This window comes from Corylus avellana, chromosome 1 (assembly GCF_965113065.1).
Source record: "Corylus avellana chromosome 1, dhCorAvel1.hap1.2, whole genome shotgun sequence".
NCBI lineage: Eukaryota > Viridiplantae > Streptophyta > Magnoliopsida > Fagales > Betulaceae > Corylus > Corylus avellana.
In genome coordinates, this window is record NC_142490.1 from 13783778 (window position 1) to 13801655 (window position 17878).

A 17878-nucleotide genomic window follows, 5' to 3' on the forward strand; every position below is an offset into this window, starting at 1 on the left:
TTGATACTAACTGATGCGGCGTGACTTAGTGGATTGCAGCGAATAACAGCAACAAGGAACTGATAGGTATTTCTAAATCTTGATTCTATCAAAGGATCTAAAAAATCTTTTCCAAAATGCTAGATACTCTCTAGGTTTTGAAGGAAAACAGAAGAACACTCAACTTTGAGGCTTCTTATTAAACAAAACTCATATATAATCAACAACTGCATTTTTGGAGGCTATTGTTGTGCAAATTTATTTAACTCGCAAGTGCACGAATCAATTGTAGTTTAATGGATTGCAAGTGCGAGGTCGATCCCACAGAGAATTGTATTTTTGAAAGAGCAATTTATATCTAAACTAATTAAATCCTAATCTAGTTCCAAAAGGGTTTTGATTTTTTAGTTTTGAAAATTAAAGGATAAACATAAACTAAATAAAATAAGTAAATCTAAGGATAAAGGTACTAAGGTTTGGGAATTCACACTCACCAAATTATAACAACATACTTTATGTTCATCAATATTAATCCGAAGTTCTCACAAATTAAATCATAGATATGTTTTACTATGCTTCAAAGAATTAATCAAAACCATCCAATGTATCCATTCATTGACCAAATCACAAAAGGAATCCAAATTGAATTGAAACACCAGATGTATCCGTAAAACAAATCACAAGGGATATCCAATTTTTATGAGTTAAAACCCAAGCAATCAATCATATGAAATTATCTCAAATCATCAAATGTATCCTTGAATCACAAGAGATATCCAAGAATCACTCCATACAATTGATTAGAAGTAAAACAATTGAAATATAAAACCCAATAAAATCAGAATAATAAAAACTTACATAAAAGTATTGATGTTCTTCATCGGTGAGGCTTCATCCCCAACCTTAGTTGGGAATTTAGCTCCACATAAAAATAAAATCTAAACCTAAACCTAAACCTAAAGAAAAACTAAACAAAAGAATTTTGCTCTCTGTGATTGTGTCTCTTTTCTTGAATGCAAAGAAGTCTATTTATAGGCTTAGGGAAGTCCTAGAAGCCCAAGTAAACCTAGATAATTCGGAGGTCTGTCTCCCAGTTAAAATAAAAGTCTGAAATCGGAATAGGATTCGTCCAAATTTGTGTCTCTTAATTGCGGGGCGATTTTGACATAGTAACTCTACGAATTAGGAAAATCCTATTTCGCAACGAATTGTAGCATTTTGACTTAGCTTTCCAATGCCGTTTGAATCACTTCAATCCGATATTTGAGAAGAAAGTTACAGTCAAAATACTGAGACGTGTACAAAATCTGAATTTGAATCTGATCCGAAATCTTATTCAATCTGAACTTGAATCTGATTTAACCTTTTCTTAGATTTGGTTAGACTTAACCACACAATCTAGGTCTTCTCAAAGTATGTTTTCTTCCAAACTTCGCATTTTTCCCTTTAAAGCTGCAGTTTTTCTTCAATGACCTACAAAACACTAAAAACACAAAACTAACACAAAATATTAAATAACGACACAGCTAAAGGATTAACTAATGTAAATAAAGGGGTCCAAATATGCAATATTTGACACTTATCAGCTATAAGCATGTATTTATAGCCCCCAATATTCCTAAACCTAATAAAACTATGAATTAGAATCGGAATTGAAACTCTACGGTGTCCATCCGAATGAAACGTATGGTTGTCTAGACGGTCACGAACATAAACGTAAAATATGAAATACTACGGCACCCATTTGGATGGGACATATCCCCGTCTGGACGGCCACATACAAAAAACCCTAAAAACATGAAAATAACATAGGCGTTCAGACTATCTCCGGACGAGGCTTTAGACGAGGCCCTTGGGTTGAGGATCGACCGAACAAGCTACAGACGAGACTCGTCGATCTACATCATTCGACCACCCCCAAATTGATTTTTGGGGGTGGATATGGCCGGTCTAGGAGTGGTCGAACCACCCCCATGGCCCCTAGGGTGGTTCAGCTACCCCCAAAAACCAAACCCTAAGTTTTTTGTTTTTTTTTTTGGCCTCCTAGGGGTGGGTGGCTGGACCACCCCCAAGGGCCATGGGGGGTGGTTCGGCCACCCGTAGACCAACCGTAAGGGGTGGCCAAAACCACCCCCAGGCCAAATGGTGGTGGCTCGGCCACCCTAAAAGCGTATGTGGGTGATTTCGGCCACCCCCCAAAACCATTTTGGGGGTGGCTACAAGGGCCCTTGGGGGTGGTTCAACCACCCCTTAGCTGGCCATGAAGTGGTTCCAGCCACCCATTTGGGCAAAAATGGGGTGGCTGGAGCTAATTTATTTAATTTATTTTCAGTTTTTGAATTGTTTTAGTTGTTTTGTTATTAATTGTTTGACTTTATTTTATTTTTTCATTTTTGATTTTTAATACTACTCCTTGTCACGTGTTAGTTTTTTATTGGACTGATGTGAATTTTTGTCAGTTTTTTGGATGGAAGTTGGACGGGAGTGCTAACTCCATTTTAATCAATAATAGGAGTACCATTTCTGATACAAATTGAAATTGAGGTGGGTAGAAATAAAGGCGTTAAACCACAGGGGGCTAAAAGGTATTTAACCCTTTATAATATCATGAGTTTTTTTTTTTTTTTTTTGGATAAGTATTTCATGAGTTTTAGTACTGTTACTTCTTATTGGGATGTGAAAATTATTACGCTAGAATTAATATTAATTAAATACATATCTTAGTATAAGCTTAAACTTTTGAAATAAATGATGATTTAACATTGTATATATTTGAGCATATGTTGTTTTTAAACCTGGACTCCAAAGCATGTCTCCCATTTCAATTAACTATATGTTATTTAGTACCCACCGTTAAAATCTTAATTAAATAACTTAATATTTCTATTTCTATACATTTAAACTTTTGGAATAAATAGTAAATTAACATATTATATTGAGTAATGCTATGAACTATCTTTTTATCCTTATATTATCCTTCTAAAGCTGATGTGGCTTTCAAAATTACCATTTGATCAAAATTCAAGTATGATTTATCTAAAATTTAATAGTGATTTTAAAAGACACATCAGCTTTAGGAGGATAAAAAGAGTAAGTACTAGAACTAGTTAATTTCAGGATAGATTACTCTATTATATTATAGGATAGATTGAAGTAAGTACTAGAACTAGTAAAATTCAGGTTGGTACAACTTTCTGTCCAAAAGATATATATATAGTCGAGAAGGCAGAAACGCTAAGGCTACTTGGATTGTAATGGACAGGGTCACTTCTCTGTTTTTTCACATGTGATAAACCATGCATAGCCATATGATAAGTTTATCTAGTATATCAGCAAGCTGCTTCTATTGGGTACGTGGGTAATAACGAAGTAAAAATGGCTAATCATAGCTGGCAACATGAGCTGATCATGATCTCAAATTGCATAAACCTCATAGTAATCAAAAGAAGCTACAAAGCCAACTCAGAGGATTACTTCTAAAAATGACCGATTTAAACAAGAATTGCTTTGTCTCAAGCCTCAACAGTACAAAATCTATATATATATATATATATATATATATATATATATATATATAAGAAACTTTTAGTTGTCACAGGTGCTTTGCTAACAGCATGAATCTTCAAGTGAGGGGAACAGGTACTTGCAAGATATCTTTTGTGAGTGATGATGGGGAAGCCAGGATTGATCATCACTTGGTTGTAAATGATCATTCGGAAATTTCAATTGTCATCACAGAAATAAAACCAAAAGGAAAATATCCAAAACTTGTCAATGGATCGATATCCTTAGAGGAAGTGCCTACATTTAATTACGTGGCAGTATCTCAAGCGAGTTCTAGTAGTGAAGGAGGTAAGTTAATGATGTCTGAGCTTCATGGAGAAAGGGAAAATCTTAAAGAAGTGGTGCTTCCTAGAAAGGATCAGATTTTTGTACCTCATAATATCTCCTCATCTGTGAAATCTTGTGCCAATTTTGTGCTGCGATTACCAGTGCAGCTAAGTGGGGAAGTAATTGAAGACATAACATGTGGATTTAAGAAAAGGAATTTTGCTGACAAGATCAACAAGAACTTTATCTTATGTCATGGATTCCTGCCGGGTTATCAGTCCCGAGTTTTGATAAAGAGATTCACAGAAGATTGTGGGGCCATTCTTGAAGCAGAAAAAGCATCAGCCGTCTCTATGCACCATAAGAATATACTCCGGATGATAGGATATCACAAGACTGAAAATTCCTCTGTACTGGTCTTTCCCTTTGCAGCAAGATGGAGCCTGGACAAAAATCTTCCCGGTAAGTTCTTGCTACCAATAGTTTTCAAATAGCTTATGGCAACTCTTCTCAGATTATTTATTTATTTATTTTTTATAACCGGGTATATGGGGATTTGTCCCGACTAAATGTTTGGGACACTGCAAATAAGTTTGAGCTTTTGCCAGTGAGCGTGCCCCAAGAAATTGTTTTGGAAATAAAACTATACGTTGGAGTTGATTTATACATTTTTATTGATTTAATTTTAAAGCTATTAAGCGCATGCAGGCTCTAGAGGAAATCAATTGGAATTGAGATTTCAAGACAAACTAAAGATAGCAATAGAAATTGCTCAAGGTGTCAGATATATGCATGAAGAATGTCCCGCAGGCCCTGTGGTTCATGGTGAATTGATTGCAAGCAACATTTTTCTGAGACACGACTTACGGCCACAGGTGAAACTCCCATACACTACTCATTGGAGGTTTTCATGTTTTGCTCCATTAATTACATGTCTCTCTTTCTTACTTGTGATTTGATGGGATAGATATCTGGATTTGGACAAGCTAGGTGGCTTCATCTAAGACAAGCATTGCACATAACCCACAACAGGTGTGCATGCAGCTAATTAATTAAACTACAATCCAAGTTTTCGAAATTTTGTTTGATATTTCACAGAAGCACCAAAAAAAATGTATTTTGCTTTACCAGCGAATTTTTGTGTCCAAAGGTGCAGGTTTAAGGATTTCTTAGACCAAGAAACAATGTTGACTCAAGTAAAATCAGATGTCCTATCTTTTGGAGTTCTACTCTTAAGGCTGTTTTGCCGAAGATCTGCACCAAAAGATGAAAGAACTTTGATTCAGTGGGTTAGTAGATGTACTATTGTTATTAGAGTAATGTTATTTGGCAGACTGATATACACGACTGTAATACAATTAAAATAAATTATCCTTCGAATCAAAAATAGCTTATATATATATATATGAATGACTGATTTTCACTGTTACGTCATTTCAATTATACGACAGTTGTATAAACAATCGATCTGTTATTGTTGTAAGTTCTTGTTGGCTTAATTCGGTAAGCAAAATGGTGACCAAAAGTGCCAAGATTCATCGTCCATTCAATTACCGTTCGGATGAGAAGAAGTGCCGTTCGGATGCTCGAAGAATTCTATTTTCCCCGAGAGCCTCGTCTGCAATCTCGTTTGCAATCCCGTCCGTACGAGCTCGATAAACAAGAATTCCCGAGAGCCTCGTCTGAACACCGTCCGGACGACTTTTACTAAAAAGGTCATATCTTGAGTTTCAGGCCTCTGATTGGAGCAATCTTTGCGGCGTTGGAAAGCTAACTCAAGGATCTACAAAGTCATGTTTCACAAGGTTTAGCTAATTCCAATGTTTACTGGGTAAAAACGGACCATAAAGAGAAGACTACGAAGTTGGGCGGAATTGCTCGTGTGCAGTCTCGTCTGGACGAGATTGCAGACGGCCATGTGTTAAAAACACGTTCTGGCTGTGTTTTGTTGTCCCGTCCGGACGGCACATGTTCCCGTCCGGACACCACGTACCTGTAACAGTTTTAAATGAATATAAACTCTTTCCTAAGTCTAGGTATGATGGGACTATTATAAATACACTTATATAGGAAGATAAATGAACGAATTTCTGATCTAGAATTCGCCGTCGTGTGCTAAGAGAGTCTATGACATAGAGAGTCTGTTCTCTCCCTTAGAGTGATCATTTGTGTTTATTTGTTGATTGTTGAAGTAAAGTCAACTGGAGTTCCGGTGAAGGGAGATCACGTAGAAGGATTGTGTCAGTTGTCTCTGGAAAGGGCTACTGCGGTAGAAGACAAGTGAGTCGCTTGTGTTATATAAGATCGTGTCAATTGCAAAGGTTTTGTAAGTGTGAACGTCTTGTAATCCTTTATTCTTTTACTGAGTTAGTTGATTTCCTGAATTTGGCTGCCTCGGAGAGGTTTTACTATTAGAGAGTTCTCTAATTGGTTTCCTCTTCATAACCAAAATATTTGTATTCTTTATTGTTCATTGCATATCTGTTTTTGGTTAATTATTATTTGTTAGGTCAAATCTATTTCCGCATAATATTGTGTGACACACTTATACATTCAGAATAGGTGTCGTTTGGAGTCGTATATATATTTTTCAATTGTTATTATGAATACGACATGCATGATCTCGATCTCCATTTTTATTTCACATGCTTCTCTGTATTGGCCTTTGGCAGGCTCGACCATTTTTGTTGAAAGGAGCATACCCCGATTTATTGGGTGAAGATCACTCAGAGGATGTTGACCCGCATGGAATCTATACGATATTTTGTGTAGCAGAAAAATGCACAAAGAGTAGGCCAGATTCACGACCATGTATGAGTGAGGTAGCTACTTCACCTGCCTAACCCATTATGAAATATTCCTTCAATTCTTTTGGGCTATCTATATATACAGAAAGTCATCAATTTTTTTTTTTTTTTTTTGTTCTTTGTATTCAGGTAATCTCCATCCTTAAAGGACATAAATTCTGTCAAATGGAACAATCTCCATTGTCTCAAACTGTTTATAAAGAGGAAGCTGAAACGGTAATATTTCCCGGGCTTGCATCAAGCTCAACTGGCTGGGATGAGGATGCTTACGACTATGTCATATAAGGGAAGATGAAAGTTTCATGAGGAAGATAGGAGGAAGAAACTTGGCAGAAAGCATATACCTATGAGATCATCACGTATTGCTAGGCAGAAGAAACTTGGAGAACAAAAGCTAGCTAGCTATCGTGCAACATCTGCTAGCTTGATTTGCTATGGCTGAAAATAAGAAATAATGCTAATTTGTTAGACATTTTCGTAAGTTTAATTAATTAATGTTCATTACTCTCCCGTGTGTGTGTGATTTTGTTGACCATATCTTTACTTATGACGGCAATTCGATTGAGCACACCGATTATGGCATGAGTTTATTTATGTTAGAATAGTAAATGAAATTTCTCGTTTTCTATTTAAGCCTAGTATCAGAGTAAGGGCCCGTTTGGGAGTGCAATTTCAGTAAGTGCGATTTTAAAAATTGCGTTTTTAAAATCGCACAGGCGTTTGGTAAAACATACTAAAAAGTACTTTTTTTTATCAATTGAGTGTTTAGATAATATTAGCATATAATTGCGGTTTCATGACCAAATTATCAATAAGGATGAACAAGACATAGAGGATGAAGAAAAAAAAAAAAAAAAAAAAAAAAAAGGGTTTTAATATATTTTAGGTGGGTATTCTTGGTATTTTTTTCATTCCTATTCTAAAGAAGATAACTATTGCGCCAAATATCTTTTTAATAGAAATCGTGATTTTGTTTTAAATTCGCACTTTTTCAAATAAGCACCCTCTAATCAGCTTGTGAAAATTGCAGATTTTTTTGCGATTTTAAAATTTGCGTTTTTAAAATCGCAATCCCAAACACCCTAAAGTTGCGATTTTGTTTAAAATCACAGATTATTTTTAAAAAAACGCACTCCCAAACGCACCCTAAATGTGATGCAATGTGGTGTGGTGGGAAGGTGAATCTACATGCACAATAACTAACAACATCTTTACAAATCCAAGCTAGAAAAATCAAGGAATTGCAGAGAAACTAAAGAAAAACCGCTCCCCAAGTGTTTCTCTTTGAAAAATTGAGAAAAGTGACGTGGTTCGGTGGCCAAGCCGTCCATACTAGGCTTAAATAGAATGTGGTATGATAGTAAAGCAGACAATATCATACCACTTGAAGCATGAGTGATACATTTGGTATCAGAGCCAAAGTTCATCCTGAGATAGGGAAATGTGCACAAGCCTATAAGGGTCGCCAACAAGGACGCTAGGTCTCAAAAGTAGGTGATTGTGGCGTCCTATATTGCCTGAGTGTGAGAAAGGGAATATGCTTATATAGAGTATGGCAGTTCCTTGCTCAAGCTTGAGGCTGATGATGAGCTATTGATAATATCACTAATAAATTAATTTGGTCCAGTCATTACTTTGTGAGGTTGGTATTTCTCTTCCTCAATCGCCAGTGTTATGGTGTAATAACATTGAAGCAGCCTATCGCACGACTAACCATTTATTCTATGCATGAACAAAGCAAATCTCTATTGATTATCATTTTGTCCAAAATCATGTCTTGTAACAAAATACTTCTTTAGAACAAAGAATGGAAATGGAAAGAAAAGAATCAACTCTTTATTGAATGGAATGGGCCAATTCGAGATGGCTAATCTCCTACAGTTTCTGCCAAAAATGCCAAAGAAAAATTACTCTCCTCTTTTGCACTCCACCAGCCTTTATAAGGCTTAATCAGTTGAGGCAATTCTGTTTACATTCTGTTTACAGTTTTGGTTCCAACTAACTACCATATCCACACGTGCACAATCTCCTAACAGAATTACTACATTAACTACATAACAAACTTCAACTGCTCTTCCTTTCCAGCTCATCTTCTAAGCTCCACTTCATTGCCTATCTTTGTTAGGAACTCCCTGTGACATAGCCTCTCCCTTTAAAGCACCTTGCCCACAAGGTGCGGATACGACTGTTGCATGTGAAACAATTCCTCCCAAGAAGCATCATCTTCAGTTTGACCCACCCATTGAACCAAAACCTCAGTGACTGCTCTATTATCCTTTCTTTTACTTCTTCGAGCCAGAATTTTCAAAGGATCAGATAAGATAACCCCCTGCATATCAACAGGAGGTAATTGAGGAAGAATAGAATTCCTGCTACCAAGCTTTAGTTTCAACTGAGAAACATGAAAAACTGGATGTATGCGAGCTGTCAATGGTAAATCCAACTCATAAGCCACCTTCCCCACTTTGCGGATAATTTTGAAGGGTCCATAAAACCGAGGAGATAACTTCAAAGACCTTCTAATACTAACTGACTGTTGTCTATAAGGCTGCAGCCTTAGATACACCATCTGCCTCACCTAAAAAACTCTCTCAGATCTCCTTAAATCCGCATACCTTTTCATCCTCTGCTGAGCTTGCTGCAAATTGTCGAGCTTGCTGCAAATTGTCCTTTAACAAAGACAAAATCTACTCCCTAGAACGAAGAACTTCATCAACAGCTTCTAATCTGGTTGTCCCTGGAATATAAGTGAGCAATCGTGGAGGAGGTAAACCATAAACAACTTCAAAGGGTGTCATTTTGGTAGAAGCATGCCATGTAGTATTATACCAATACTCTGCCCATGGCAGCCTAGACAACCACTGTTTAGGTCGATTCTGCACAAAACACCTCAAATATGTCTCAATACACTTATTCACAATCTCAGTTTGCCCATCAGTTTGAGGGTGATAACTAGTGCTAAATTGCAAGGTAGTGCCTTGAAGTTTAAACAACTCTCTCCAGAAAGCACTAGTGAAAACAGGGTCTCTATCTGAGACTATGGAAGTAGGCATTCCATGTAATCTTATGATATTCTGAACAAACACTTGAGCTATTTTAATTGTTGTATAGGGATGTGAAAGAGCAATAAGATGGCTATACTTAGACAATCGGTCCACCACCACCATTATCACTGATTGCCCTTGAGAAATAGGTAACCCTTCAACAAAATCCATAGATACATCAGCCCAAATTCTGCTAGGAATAGGAAGAGGTTGTAACAGTCCAGCAGGAGACAGATTCTCATACTTAGATTGTTGGCAAACCTCACATTCCCTGATAAACTTCTTCAGGTCTTTAGTCATCCCTTTCCAATAAAAATCCCTTTTGGCCCTTTGTAAAGTTTTATCAAACCCTAAATGACCTGCCATCGGATCACCATGAACAAAGTGTAACACTTGTGCTCTTATGGTTGGAGAACTCCCAATATAGATCCTTTTTTTATAGAACAGCAGATTATCTCTAAGGGAAAATTTTTCTGAATCTAGCTCACCTTTATCCCATTGCTCCAATAAAGCTTTCAACTACAAATCAGTTTGATACTCAGCTCTTAAATCCTTAACCCAACTGACAGTAGGTATGGATAGAAGAGACAAGGTCAACTCAGGTTCCCAATCCTCCCTTCTTGAAAGAGCATCCGCTACTCTATTATCCACTCCCTTTTTGTACTCCACTATAAAGTCATAGCCAATCAACTTAGTGAGCCATTTCTGCTGAAATGGGGTACCCACCTTCTGCTTTAATAGGAATTTCAGACTTTGATGGTCTATTTTGACAATAAATGGCCTCCCAACCAAATAAGGTCTCCATTTTTGAATAGTTGTTACTAGAACAAACAACTCCTTCTCATAAGTGGAAATATGAACAGCTTTCCCTTTGAGGGCTTTACTCAAGAATGCTATTGGCCTACCAGCTTGCATTAACACTGCTCCAATTCCAATACCACTAGCATAGCACTCAATAACAAATGGCTGGGAAAAGTTAGGAAGAGCTAGGACTGGAGCTGCTATCATGGCAGCCTTGAGACTGTTAAATGCACCCACAGCTGCTTCATCCCAAGAAAAATCATTTTTCTTTAACATAGCTGTCAATGGGGCTACAATAGATCCATACCCTTGAATAAATTTTCTGTAGTAACCCGTGAATCCCAAAAACCCTCTCAAAGACTTAAGAGTTTTAGGAAAAGGCCACTCAACCATAGCTTGAATCTTTTCATGATCAGCCTTAACACCTGAAGCAGAAATCACATGTCCAAGATACTCCACCTCCTGACAACCAAACTTACACTTAGACATTTTAGCATATAATTGATTCTTCCTCAATAAATCCAAAGTGATCCTTAAATGCTGCTTATGAGTATCCAAATCTTTGCTGAAAACCAGAATATCATCAAAAAAAACTAAGATGAACTTTCTAAGAAAAAGGTTTAAAAACCTGATTCATAAGGCTTTGAAAGGTAGATGGAGCATTAGTAAGGCCGAATGGCATCACTAAAAACTCATAATGGCCCTTATGAGTGCAGAAGGCAGTCTTATGAATATCCCTCTCTACCACCCTAATCTGATGATAACCAGATCTTAAATCAAGTTTAGAAAACCATTGAGCTCCCCACAACTCATCTAACAACTCATCCACAACTGGTATAGGAAACTTGTCCTTGATAGTTACTTGATTCAAGGCTCTATAATCCATACACATCCTCCAGCTGCCATCTGCCTTCCTTACAAGTAAAACTGGAGAAGAGAATGGGCTCTGACTGCATCTAATTACTCCAGACTGCAGCAACTCCTTCACAATCTTTTCTATCTCCTCCTTTTGGTAAAAATGGTACATGTATGGCCTCACTGAAACAGGCTGTGCACCCTCCTTCAAATGTATTGCATGATCATGAGATCTTTTAGGAGGCAACTCCTTAAGATCAGCAAAAACATCTGCAAATTCTTCCAATAACTGAGCCATAGGACCAACTTCTTTGTTTTGCTTCCTTCCATCTTCATCCCCTTGCATCTGGGTACTATCATCACCAAGAAGCTGCAACAAGACACCCTTGTTCTCACCTCTACTTAGTTTAAAGGATTCATCAGCTTCTACACACAGATTCAGATTAGCAACCAGCCCTTCCAGCAAACAAGTTCTTTCCTCATACACAAACTGCATAGTGAGATTAAGAAAATCCCACAATATAGGCCCTAAAGTCCTCAACCATTGAATGCCAAGTACCATATCACAACCAGCCAAAGGTAAAATATAAAGGTCAACAACAAAAGTATAACCTTGCAACCTCACCTTTGTGTTATTACATTTACCAGGGCTTACAAGCTCATCACCATTAGCTACTTTAACTTTGATAGATTCATTATTCACAGGCTGAATTCCCACTCTCTTAATCCTTTCCTAATCTAAGAAGTTATGTGTACTTCCAGAATCAATCAAAATTATTATCTTGTGATTGTTTATCATACCTACAATCCTCATAGTCTTAGGAGTAGGATTTCCAATAATGGCATGCAAAGAGATTTCAGGAAATTCTTCTAAAAAAAAATCACCTAGATCTGGTTCTTCTTCAACCTCTTTCAAATTGTTCACCTTCTCTTCGATCTCCTCAATCAAGAACAATCTTGGTGAAGCACAAACATGGCCACGGCTCCACTTAGCATCACAATTATAACATAATCCTTTCTTCCTTCTATCCATCATCTCAGCATTAGAAATTTTTTGAACTGGTAACATTGCTTTACCAGAAACAGGAAGAGTAGCTTTATTCTGGTTATTACCATTCGCAGCATTCTCAAGACTCTTCTGTTGACAAAAAAGAGTAGTTTTTCCTCCCACAAACCCAGTACTCTTACTTTCTCCCCCAAAACTTCTTGCAGCATTATTATAAGGGAGTTGACTCCACTGTGGTTTAGTGCTTTTTCTGAAATCGCACACATAATCCTCCTGGATTTTTGCTAAAGAATAAGCATCAACTAGAGCCTTAGGTTTAAACATCTTTACTGCCAATCTAATCTCATCTTTTAACCCCCCCATAAAGCAACTCAATTTATGTGCTTCAGGTAAATCAGCTACTCTATTAGCTAATACTTCAAATTGCTTCTTATATTCCTGCAAAGATCCTTCTTGTTTCAACTTTGACAATGTTTCCATAGGGTCATCATAAGACCCCATACCAAATCTAGTCTGTAATGCTCTAGCAAAATCATCCCAAGTAGCAAAAGAATTTGATTTATGCAATTCTTGAAACCAAATTAAGGCTGTACCTTCTATATGAAAAGAAGAAATCTTCAACCTTTGACAATCTGGTGTAGAGTAGTGATCAAAGAACTGCTCAGCCTTGTAACACCAATTCAATGGATCCTCCCCATCAAATTTAGGAAACTCCAACCGAATGGACTTAGTGTGAAATCCATCTCCTGCCTGAAACCCTGCACCATGTGTTGCATGAATCCTTCCTTTTGAGGTTGAACCAAAATTGGCCTCCATAGTGTCAAAAGAAGAACTTTTATCTCTTTGCTCTGGTGCCCTCTGCGATTCCTGAATGCCTCTCATCACTTGTGCCAACTGTTCACTCAAGAAAGCAAACTGGTCATCCTGCTTTTTCTCAAATCTATCCTGTCTTGCATTCCTCTCTAAAAAAATCATCCTGCAACTGCTTAAAGTCCTTCCTGAATTGCACCAAATCAGAATCTTGCCCCATAGATCTAGTTTTCATGAAAAGAAAACAAATGGCTCTTGATACCACTTGTAACAAAATACTTCTCTAGAACAAAGAATGGAAATGGAAATAAAAGAATCAACTCTTTATTGAATGGAATGGGCCAATTCGAGATGGCTAATCTCCTACAGTTTCTGCCAAAAATGCCAAAGAAAAATTACTCTCCTCTTTTGCACTCCACCAGCCTTTATAAGGCTTAATCAGTTGAGGCAATTCTGTTTACAGTTTTGGTTCCAACTAACTACCATATCCACACGTGCACAATCTCCTAACAGAATTACTACATTAACTACATAACAAACTTCAACTGCTCTTCCTTTCCAGCTCATCTTCTAAGCTCCATTTCACTGCCTATCTTTGTTAGGAACTCCCTGTGACATGTCTCGGCTTAGGCTCTTACTGTACGTTTGGTTTTATTTCATCAAATGACCAGATTGTGGATACATTGACCAAGCTCCTATCAACTAGTTCATGTTTTTTCGTTGAGTAATGTTAGAAGTTCTTCTTATATCCATCTTGGGTCATTTCAAAACTAATGTGACTTTAAAATCATAATTAGATTTGTGATAAGTCACTATTTAATTTTAATCCAATGATGATTTTAAAAGTCACACTAATTTTGGAGGGACACAAGAGATTATTTGTGACCTCTCATTGATATTGAGATGGCCAGTATTTTATGATAAGGATAAAACTCACATCAACAAAGAAAAGAAGACCAGTAAGGAAGACCAGTGATTAAGAACTACCCGTTGCATATTTGATTTTTTTTTTTTTTTTTTTTTTTTTTTTAATGTATCAAAAGAAACGAAGAAAAAAATGGTGTGCCCATGAATCTGGTTCACATTGACTTATGAAAATAATTTCTCCTAACAATATTCAAATAAATTGGCTTCTTTGATTTTTATACGACTAAGGAAAAACACTTATAATCGGAGTTGGTCGGAGTCACTTATATAATTCAATCTTATATATTCATGAAGAAATCAATATGAAACTTAACAACAGAGTCTAGATAAGCACTTGCCAAATTCCTCTTCGTTTATCCTTTTCCTTCTTGACTTGACCAAGTCTTTGCTGCCGTGACGACTCATTTGGCTCCCCAAAGAGGCAGTAACCACATATAGATGATATGTTTTTCTTGGTGAATAAAAGCGCATTCAACTCATATTCCATTTCCAGCAGACAGAAAAGACCCATTCACACCACAGATGCTTTCATTACATTGAGGTATATTCTTACTGTAGCAGCCAAAAATGAAGGCAGAGGGGGCCAGTGGACCTTGTTCCTTTTCTTTTGTTGGAATCTTCTAGCTTAGTTTATATATCTTTCATTTCTTAGTGCAGCCAAGCCCCAGCTCCTCCTGAATAAAGTGCAGCATAAGCTTTTACGACACTTTTTTTCTTTTTTTTTTGCTCAAATGAAACTCTTTTCCTGGAATTTGGCTATTTGATCTGCATCAACTGTGCTATAAGCTTGGTCTTGCAATGCTATTTGGAACAATGCTGAATATGACAAAATTATGTTAATGCATTATTGTGGCGGAGCCACATGTCGGCCAGAGGTGGCCGTGGCCCCCCCAAGAATTTTTTTTTGAAAAAAAAATTAAAGATGAGCATTAATTTATTGAGAAAAAAAGGTTTTTTTTTTTGAAAAAAAAAATTCACACTTTCAGCACTAGGCCGTGGATCAGCATTAATTTATTGAGAATTTTTTTTTTTTTTTTCTTTTCTAAATAGGGCCCCTCCATTTTCCTGAAAGTTCATTTGTTTTTTTCTAAATAGGGCCCAATGCGCTGCAGCTGGCCCCTCCATATTTAAAAAAAAAAAAAAAAAAAGTTTACAAAATGAACTTTCAAGAGCACAAATTTAGTTTACAAAATAAATTTAGTTTACAAATGGCCCGATCCGACATTACAAAATTTATCTTCTATTGCAGAATTATGCCAAGGATTGGCAAAGACAGAAAAATCAAAGATATACTATCTTATTGATAGATTGATTCGTCTTATTTTGACTCTTCCAGTATCTACAACAACTACCGAACGAGCATTTTCAGCAATGAAAATTGTAAAATAACTACGCAACAAAATGGAGAATGATTTTCTTGCAAATAGTTTAATTCTTTATATTGTAAGGGAAATTACTGAAAGCTTCGATTTAGATTCGATACTTGATGATTTTGTATTTCTAAAAGATCGTAAAGTGCAGTTCTAGACACTTTTTTGTATTTCTGTCTTTTTGATGTAGTGCCGACATGTTATATTTCTAATATATCAATTTGAGCGCATATTTATGAACTTTTATAGATATTTTTTTGTGATGCATATATTGTGTGAATTGCCAAAATTTCAGTGTGAAAAAAAATTTTAGGACACGAAATTTTTTTTTTATGGCCCCTACATTCTGAAATGTCTGGCTCCGCCACTAAATGCATAGTACTGGATTATACATAACTCATTACGCCTTAAGTAACTTTTGAAGTGATCATTAAGGATGGTGGGGTTGCATGGGTCAGGCTATGGTTCAGATAGACTTGAGGGAGCGTCTACGGTTCCCACCTTCTAGGTCCCTCCCGTGTAGCAGGTAGGTGTTACTATGGTCACATCTAGATAGAATAGCAATTGATCTCCCTGGCCAACCATTTTTTTGTTAAAAAAAAAAAAAAAAACACACAACTTTTGAAGGGTGCATTAAGCATCCCTCTTACCTAAGCACTGACGTCATAAATTCCCAATAAATTAAGCTAGTGCTTTCATACTATTTTTGCACATTTTGTTTTTTAATGTTAGTGTAATTACCAACCTTCTTTTTTTTTTTTCGAATGTCGGTAATTACCAACCTCCACTGAGCACATATTGTTTCCCAACATAGATTTTTAAGCAAGAACACTGAAAAGATAATAAACAAAAAGAGGAAGCTCAGGAAAGACAAAAACAAAATGAAGAAAAGAACAAGAATGTACTTGGATTGGGACATGAGCTCAATACCAAAATCTAAATTGACCTCATAATGTTGTCATAATGTTGGTAGCCCTCTTAAGCCATTTTCAGTATGACCATGCCTTATCCTTCTTTTCTTTTCTTTTTTCTTTTTTATTTTGCAGTGTTTTTATTACTAACAATATTTGATATTACTTACAAACTAGACATAAATACCATATAAAGTTAGAGGGTTTGGGTTTAGTGTAATATGATTTAAGTGAAAATGGGTCAATTCGGTTAAACACGATTAGTACACGGATCAAATTCATATCAACCCACTTAACTTGTAATTAACTTGCATAACTTGTATAGTACATGCAACTTTTAAACTTTTAAACTTTTTTTTTTCTTTTTTCTTTCGATCTATGAAAAGGGCTACAAGAAAAGAGCCCATATAATTGGATTCACAAAATCCGATTAATCAGTTAAGTTGACAATTCAGATAAAGATTACAAAGGGAATTTAAGGACAACACTCACTTTCTAACCTGCTTTTCAAACTTGGAGAACATTAAGGTAATATCATATTTAAGGTTGATAATTTTTTACATGATTTATGAATTCGACATGAATTTAAAACAAAATTAACGGATTAAGGTTAAAGGGTTTGACTCGTTTAATTAAAGGATTATGTTATTATTGACCTATATAGTCTTATGTCCATATCTCGACATAACCCGAAGCCCGACATCAGTGGCGGATCTAGGAATAGGAGTTACCAGGGGCGTAAAAAATTAATTTTTTTTTCTCTTTATGTATTATATATATTTTTTATAATACGGTAAATACAATCAAAAAAATAAATTATACCATAATATATGTATCACAAATCAAATCAAACTCATCAAATTACCCAACAAAAAAAAAAATCAAAGTAACTATTAAAAATCTTCATCTAACGACGTCACAAACACATAATAATTTAAACTACTTACGAAATAAACTAAAAACAATTAAATGACTACTAGTGTCTAAGAAAAATGAGTACTTTTAGTGGGCTATTAGCATACGGCTATTTCTTTTAGAAAAGCCTCAAATCTCAAAGCATAAATTATATTAGAGTTTAAGCCTACATAAAAGAGACTAAGGGTTTAAATTTAGCAAAAAAAAAAAAAAAAAATCACATTTATCTATAAACTATGACTAGAAACACTAAAAAATTCACCCACTATCTTTTTTTAATAATAAATTATTATAAGTTCTCTCTCCACTAATAAAATATAACTTTATTCTCTCTCTCTTTAATAAAAAATAGCCTCATTTCTCTACATAATGGCCATTTGAACGACCAAAAGAAGGCCAAGGGTGCCCCTGGTAATTTTTTTTTACCAGGGGCACCCATAAAATTCTGATTCAAAATACTTAATAAATTTTTTTAAAAAAAAAATTTACCAGGGGCGCCTGCCCCCAGGTCGCCCCTGCGTAAATCCGCCACTGCCCGACATGTGACACTAAGGTTGACTGTTTTTTACATTACCCGCAACCGTACCACAAACTCAATACGAAATTAGTAAGGTTAAAGTTG

At 36.0% G+C, this 17878-nt stretch overlaps 2 protein-coding genes across 2 annotated transcripts; one reads left to right on the forward strand and one right to left on the reverse strand.

Moving 5' to 3' along the window:
* Positions 1-3593: 3593 nt before the first annotated feature.
* LOC132169147 (protein CYTOSOLIC ABA RECEPTOR KINASE 7-like) lies at positions 3594-8416 on the forward strand. The gene is made up of 7 exons (XM_088513509.1): positions 3594-4272; positions 4510-4685; positions 4778-4842; positions 4961-5099; positions 6483-6632; positions 6747-6833; positions 8315-8416. The coding sequence occupies exons 1-7, from the start codon at positions 3594-3596 to the stop codon at positions 8414-8416; spliced, it is 1398 nt and encodes a 465-aa protein (XP_088369635.1).
* Positions 8417-8769: 353 nt separating this feature from the next.
* LOC132181631 (uncharacterized) lies at positions 8770-9186 on the reverse strand. Its single transcript, XM_088513510.1, has one exon. The coding sequence runs from the start codon at positions 9184-9186 to the stop codon at positions 8770-8772; it is 417 nt and encodes a 138-aa protein (XP_088369636.1).
* Positions 9187-17878: the final 8692 nt, after the last annotated feature.

Bases quoted from the DNA above. Each gene is read 5' to 3' on its own strand.
- LOC132169147 (XM_088513509.1), top strand. From the start codon at position 3,594: ATGAATCTTCAAGTGAGGGGAACAGGTACTTGCAAGATATCTTTTGTG. The intron at 4,843-4,960 runs GTGTGCATGCAG...TTGTGTCCAAAG, and splicing joins TTGCACATAACCCACAACAG to GTGCAGGTTTAAGGATTTCT. The intron at 6,834-8,314 runs GTAATATTTCCC...ACATTGAAGCAG, and splicing joins ATAAAGAGGAAGCTGAAACG to CCTATCGCACGACTAACCAT.
- LOC132181631 (XM_088513510.1), bottom strand. From the start codon at position 9,186: ATGGTGTATCTAAGGCTGCAGCCTTATAGACAACAGTCAGTTAGTATT.